Here is a 7,551-nt window from a genome sequence, read left to right as displayed (position 1 = left end):
TGTGGCGGTTCCCATGAAAGTGGTTTAGAAATGAGACTCAAATGAAAGATAGTTTGAAGTGCATACTTAATTTTTATTTTGAAATAGCCTTAGACGATTTTTTTTCTTATTTACAGGTATACCAGTGGAAACCAATTAAAATCGATATTATAAAAGGTCTTTTAATCTTTTCTAGGCATTTAAACCGCAATATAAGTCAACAAATTCACAGTTAAAGAAACTTCAACCAAACGAATTTTTAATTGATTTTATCATGAGATTTTGGACATAACGAACTTCAAGCACTAGAGGGCGCCACACTCTATCACAGTTACAAAATCGGTAATAGTACACTACAGTAATTGTAGTGCATTCTTTATGGAGCGAACAGTTTGTAGTTGTAAAAGATCTGCGTTTGTGTGTATGAAATAACCATGCACAATAACCGCAACAACAAAGTTTATTGAATAGTTAACTGTATAGTCAATGCCCATGCACGAGAAATGCGAATCAATCAGACGAGGATGAATTCAACTCTTTCTTGTTTTTTGTTTGCTGCAAGTAATCCCGAAGTGCTTTTAATGGCTTTGAACTCGCCTCTTCGTAGTACGGGAGTTCCTCTTGGAGACGTATTTTCCACGCCTGGAGCTTCGGATAGGGATGTAAATCAAAGTTCACCACCTGCAAGAAAAGTAATTAAGAAAAACTGAATTCGAAACTGAAGTTTTTTTCAAGTTGATATTCCTCCACTTATTTATAGTTTTAATACAATTGCTGCATTCTTTTCTTACCTCGCATACTAAAAGTCCTGCAAGAATAGCGAGATCAGCAAGAGTCACGTGATCTGCTGCTACATATTTACTTTTTCCAAGAAATCCATCCAGAAGTAGCAGAGTGTCCTTCAAGTTCGGTAGTTTATCCTCGGGTATTTCTTTTCCTTCAAACACATTCCAAAACTAAATAAAAGAATAAAAATCATCAATAAAATAGTTTAAAAATTGTCCTAAACGATTCATTTTAGATTGATTGTTTTATGATGACATTTGATTAAACTGTGCAATCGAAATTATCAAAACTTTAACTTCTATTTTCGTTTGTTGAGAGAGAGGGATTATGGGAAAACATCGTAATTATTGATCGTGTTGAAATGGGAGTTGCCATAGCAACATTTCCAACAATGATGTAAATAGCAGTTATAGTAATATTGTCATCATTGTTGGAAATGTTGCTATGGCAACTCCCATTTCAACACGATTATTTTACATTTATAAGACTAAAATATACATTTTAGTCTTATATTTCTCAGCTTCGAATTATATTTTACTCTTTCTTACCGCTGTCCATATTACTTTATCCAAGGTTCCAATGTCGAAGTACAACATACGGTCGACTACCGCCCTCTGCTGAGGATCCTTTGGGTACAGGGAACTATCAGGTGCATATTTGCTCACGAGGTAGGTCATAATAGCCCGGCTGATCATTAAACAGAACAACAGTTGGGAACAGTATTAGTACGTGTACGTAATATGAATATTTGCAATGGAAAGTCCACTTATTTTCATTTATTTATTTTATTAAAATACCTACCTTTCCCACAAATAGAATCCATCGTCACCTATTGTAGGCACAGTGTGTTGAGGATTTATCTAGAAATAGAAAAAAAAAACATCATTAATTCAAATGTAAAATAAGCTAACACGAAGTACGCTTTTACAGCAGGGTATACCAAGAAACACTTAAAGACCTAACAGCTTCAAAATTTTTTTTTTTTTTGAGGGGGGGAAGGGAGAAATCAGCAGCTTAAACATTCCGATTTGTTAATGTTGACTGAGACATTTTTCGGCTGCTTTTTTGCATGTTGTAGTTGGATTTATAAATTTGAAACATCGAACTTCAGACTGCATTCTCATAATTGTATATTTTTTTAACAAAATATCATTGACATCCTAATCCAAGAGAAACCTATATATATGCTCAAGTCTGTATAGCTACATTACGATAGATTATTTACACACCTATTCTAAAAACTACCGAGATTCTTATAGTACATACTCAAAATGAATCAAGTTTTTAATATTTGCTTATATATTGGATACGAATAATTAACATTATTACTGTAATGAAGAACAACAAAGTGCATACACCAAATACCATTAGTAAAAAGTATATATATATACTTTATACTAAACTGCATGCTACAGCATTGCTATCTTTAAAGGTGAAGCCGTCTCTAAAAATTCGGACGATCCCTAGGCCACTCAAATGTGGGCGAAGGACCGTCCATCTCCGCGTTGGCTCCACTCAGTGATGGCCTTCCACCCTCCACCATCACCGAGCAGAGCCTCTCATATTCCGAAGAAAATCATTCACCGACAAAGCCCCTCAGCGGGCCGTGCCGAAGAACACTTTCCCCGGAGACTCAAATTTCTCCCTTAAGGCAAAAACCTTAAGAGAGCGAACTCAAAAACTCTCGAATCTCAGCGCCCCTGGGGGGTAACAGCAACAGCCGAACCTCAGTTAAACTTCATTGGTACAGCATTGCCATCCATTACCCTCGAAGAGTATTAATCACCGTATCTCACGGTCGATCCTTAGTCCTTATAAGGACTGGCTTAAAGGGGCGAAGCAAGAATGCTTTTCATCTTCCCCGTTATCTGTAGATAGAGGACAGTGTAGGGATAAGGTGTTATTGAGCAATTAAAGCTCTAATCATGGCAGGAGGGTAACAGCAATAGCCGAGCCTCAGTTAGGGCTTCACTGGCTACAGCATTGCCATCCATTACCCTTCAAGGGTATTGGAATGAATGAATCAGTCGACTATGTAAGTAAAGGTTCTATCTCAAAAATATGGACGATCTCTAGGCCACTCATTCGTGGGCGAAAGACCGTCCAAATCTCAGCGTTGGTTCTACTCAGTGAAACTCGATTACCGAGCAGAACCGCTCAAATTCCGAGGAAAATAATTCACCGACAAAGCCCCTCAGCGGGCCGTGCCGGAGAACACTCTCCCCGGAGACTCAAAGTGCTCCCTTAAGGCAAAAACCTTAAGAGAGCGGACTCAAAAACTCATCGCCCAAGTGGGTAAGAGCAACAGCCGAACCTCAGTTAAACTTCATTGGTACAGCTTTGCGTTGCTATCCATCACCCCCAAGGGCATTAATGAACCAATCGACTATGTAAGTAAAGGTGAAATCTCAAAAATACGGACGATCTCTAGGCCACTCCATAGTGGGCGAAAGACCGTCCTAATCTCAGCGTTGGTTCCACTCAGTGACGGGCTCCCCGACCACTGAGCAGAACCGCTCAAATTCCGAGGAAAATAATTCACCGACAAAGCCCCTCAGCGGGCCGTGCCGGAGAACACCTTCCCCGGAGACTCAAAGTGCTCCCTTAAGGCAAAAACCTTAAGAGAGCGAACTCAAAAACTCATCGCCCAAGGGGGTAAGAGCAACAGCCGAACCTCAGTTAAACTTCATTGGTACAGCTTTGCGTTGCTATCCATCACCCCCAAGGGCATTAATGAACCAATCGACTATGTAAGTAAAGGTTCGATCTCAAAAATATCGGACGATCTCTAGGCCACTCATTCGTGGGCGAAAGACCGTCCAAATCTCAGCGTTGGTTCTACTCAGTGAAACTCGATTACCGAGCAGAACCGCTCAAATTCCGAGGAAAATAATTCACCGACAAAGCCCCTCAGCGGGCCGTGCCGGAGAACACCTTCCCCGGAGACTCAAAGTGCTCCCTTAAGGCAAAAACCTTAAGAGAGCGAACTCAAAAACTCATCGCCCAAGTGAGTAAGAGCAACAGCCGAACCTCAGTTAAACTTCATTGGTACAGCTTTGCGTTGCTATCCATCACCCCCAAGGGCATTAATGAACCAATCGACCGCATCTCACGGTCGATTGATTTATTCCTCACGGTCGATACTCTTCTCCATGATATTTAAATAAATAAGTAGTAAAATACTAAATGGTGTATTTAGAAATCGTTAAAATATTCTTCATTTTATTATAATTTGAAATAATATTAATTTATTTTGTAAGAATATAATTTTTTCAATACAGTTACATAGCACATTTAAGATTTAAATGAAATATTGTGACTTGAGTGGAATTATTTTTAATTGTGATCGTGACTTTGTAAGCTGTTCTTGCTCAGATAAGCAGAAGCATCTGTTCTGACTACGAACACATTTCTTAAAACGTTTGGATAATAGTTTGTGCCTTCCCTTCCAAATAAGCAATAAACGGGCTGTTTCTTGAGATTATAACTCTACACCATTTTTTTAGTATTTTTTATTTTTATAAATTCAGTTTCATTGGAACTACCTTTATCTGCGGAAGAATGCGAGTGAGAAATTTCACTGCGCTCAGGAATACCCGACACTTGGAGGAACCAATCGAATGAGTTGAGAAAAAGAGAATGGCACACAACCTACCTCCAGAAATTCGGGCTTTAAGTGGTCCTTGTTGGAATAATCGAGCTCTTTAACTTGTAGGTCAATTCCGAGGTGTGTCGCTACTAAAGTCACAGCGAGGCATGGAGGGCTGCCCTCCACTTTGTATAAGGTGACTGCCATGCGCTAACGGGATAGAAACAGTATTTGGCGTACAATGAGCGTCTGGTGGAACGCAAGCAGTATTCGTATGGCAAGTCTTGGCAGAAAGCCAACATACGCATACCTGTTTGAGCTTCGTGAATGGAACTCATCACGTGATCAGCTGAGCAAACGGCAATTTCTCCACGTGGGATGATTGCGGAACAAGCTGATTATCAACTGGAAAATAAACTTTCCCAATAAGTGCACATGATACGAGTACTTCTTTTTATCTCAATCATAAGCTTTTTTAATTAAAGAGACAGTTGATTATTAATTAAAATAATATAATAATATAAACAACATGAATGTCATACAATTAAATTATTATTATTATTTTATTCTTAATGTTTTTGTGGGTTCGTGTGTTTCTATGAGCAGTTGATTGTTGATTATAGTGGTGGAGGCGGGCGGTAGATGGCGTTGATGGAGATGATTCGTAGTAGAGGTTCGGTGTAGTGGTTGAGACAGCTGTAGGTGTCCTCCCGCGATGAGTCCTCGGACTCCTTGGAGATGTCACGAATAATAATAATAATAATAATAATAATAATAATTAGTCATTTCTATAAGAAACAAAACTGCTGTCTGTTGTCGGTATGGTAACAGCACGCGGCATTCAACAGCGAATACCCCATTGCAGATATATGGGATATTTGTGTCCTGATGAATCTGAACATTTTTGACAAATCACGGAGCATTTAATATCATTCGTAAACATTTGTTTTGCACTTGTTGCAATTTAAGAATATTAACATTGGAAGTGTAGCTGCAAGCTGGAGAAGCACATGTAATTATAGGACGAATCACCATCTGGTGGAGAAGCAGTAGGCTTGTTGTGTTTAATTTGCTGTGTCTATTAATCAAAGATTAGAGTTGGGTGGTGGCTTTAGATACTTTTGCACAGATGTTCGTAATATGGGTGTTGAAGCTTAATCTTTTGTCTTGAAGTATTCCGAGGTATTTGGCTTCTATTTGCCATTGAATTTTGGTATTAAACAGAAAGATGTCTCCTTTGGGAGATGCTAATCTTCTAGTGAAGACTATGGCTACGCTTTAACTTGCAATCTCCAGTCAGAAAACCATTCTTCTAGTTTTAGAATGTTTTCTTGAAGATTTTGGTTACAAGGTGTGGATGAAGAGATCGAGCTAATATTGCCGTGTCATAACTTAAAGGACCATGTTAGACGTCATGGGTTTCTGCGGGATATCTGTCCTGTGGATTGCGGCAATATTGTGGCTACTAGGGATCCTTGTGGAACTCCAATCAAAATTCTACATCGGGATGAGATAGTTTCGTTAATTTTGACCTGCATCTTTCTGTTCATGAGATATGTTTTAATCAAAGTATCACCTTCAGAGATATGTTAGAAATAATAAGGTTATAGAGCAAACCCTAGTGACAAATTTGGTCAAAAGCCTTTGCGATGTGAAGGAATACGGCATCGGGGTGTTGTTTCCAGTTGTATCCCGTACTGATGTATTCAATCAGACGATCAATTTGTTGGATGGACTGTGGTTTCGGCGAAAGCAAAATTACTCGTACTGTGCAATATTTAATTTGTCAACCGATTCTTAAAGTCTGGAGAGGATAATCTTTTCGGCAATTTTTCCTAGGTTTGAGGTGATAATTTTGAGGTGAATATAATTGTGGACCTTTGCCCGGCTTGTGAACTGGTCAGCAGTTTTCCAGGAAGGAGGGAAATATTGAATTCTGAGGATTGCATTTATGATGTTGGCAAGATGCGCTGTAACTTTACGGGGGAATAATTTGATGACTTTTTTGTGATGTCATCAGGACCTGGAGCTTTTTTATTCTTGAGATACTCGATGATGTTAATTATTTCCACTGGTGAAGTAGGCGTGATTAGATTACATTTATCGTCAGATTGTTTTGGTCCGAGTCTGACTTGCGATTAATCTTATAACTTGCTGATATTTAGATTTTCATATCTGGGAGTACTCCGTTTCCAAATTAATTGCTTCTGCTTTTTTTTTCAGCATCAGCGTGCACTAAACCCTGATCTGATTGAATGGAGGGGGGAGGGATTTACGCTTGTTTCTGAGATTTTTTAAGAATTTCCAGATGGAATGATCTGTAGGGTTTATTGTGATGATTTATTTATTTGATTGGTGGGGTTTTCTATTTCTTCTGTCATTTTTGTAGAGGTATCCTCTCAATTTTGGATTATTTGCAGGTTATAGGTGGGTTTCGTTTATCAGTATGATGTCTCGATTATATCTTTGTGAAAATTCTTGAAGTTCGTAGTCTTGTCGGTTAAGCCATTGGCATTCCAATCGACGATTTGAAGTGAGTTAGGAAGAAATTTATTTCTCATCATAAAGAAATCTTTTTTGTAGAGGTTAGCGATGGATTTAATTACTGAAATCCTGCTGCATGGTACCGAGAGAAGCAGTAATGATCGCAGTCATGTTAGGATGTGTTTCATCCTGCCATGTTGCTTTCATGGGGCGAGCCACTTCGGCGTATTATTGCCCATATGACGAATATCTGCTTGAGTTTGCGGAAATTCTGCCTCATTTTGTTGCGTGCCATGAGTTTGAAGAACCTCTACTTCTCCTAGGGGTATGCGAGATTGAGAGGTGGACTGATTATTTTTTTAGTGCCGGTCTGTTCTTTAGATAGTAGCTACATCTTTTATGAGTTGGCCAGGTGAGGGCCGACGTAGTTTTCACATTTGGCCCGTGTAGTATTAGGATTGGTGCAGGTGTTATTGAGGTGGTTTTGACCCATGTCAAGCACCTGTAATCAGCTCTGAGCATGACGTATTTTTGACATCTCTGTCACTGACCTGATGAAGCTCTTTTCCTCAAAGGTTCAAGTGCGATCTTGAGTGCACAGATCGATGGTAGATCATATATGTTCTTGAGGAAGTTTTTGTATCTCCACCAAAACTGGTGGCATCGGACTCTTGTAAGCTCGAAACGCTGTGCTGACCTTAACCGGAGGCAGA

At 39.2% G+C, this 7,551-nt stretch overlaps 1 protein-coding gene across 1 annotated transcript; it reads right to left on the bottom strand.

Annotated features, from left to right (window-relative positions):
• Window positions 1-421: 421 nt before the first annotated feature.
• On the bottom strand, window positions 422-4,618 carry LOC150092123 (glutathione S-transferase 1-like). Its single transcript, XM_090415290.1, has 5 exons — window positions 4,421-4,618; window positions 1,567-1,625; window positions 1,314-1,452; window positions 771-935; window positions 422-660 (listed from the first exon to the last, which is right to left on the bottom strand). Exons 1-5 carry the CDS (start codon window positions 4,559-4,561, stop codon window positions 490-492), a joined length of 675 nt encoding a protein of 224 aa, XP_090271416.1. The 5' UTR covers window positions 4,562-4,618; the 3' UTR covers window positions 422-489.
• Between the last annotated feature and the right edge of the window lie 2,933 nt (window positions 4,619-7,551).

Source organism: Typopeltis vanoorti, unplaced genomic scaffold (genome assembly GCF_054136105.1).
Source record: "Typopeltis vanoorti isolate ZY-2024b unplaced genomic scaffold, IOZ_Tvanoo_1.0 HiC_scaffold_538, whole genome shotgun sequence".
Lineage (NCBI taxonomy): Eukaryota > Metazoa > Arthropoda > Arachnida > Uropygi > Thelyphonidae > Typopeltis > Typopeltis vanoorti.
This window is presented reverse-complemented; position numbering and strand designations above follow the sequence as displayed.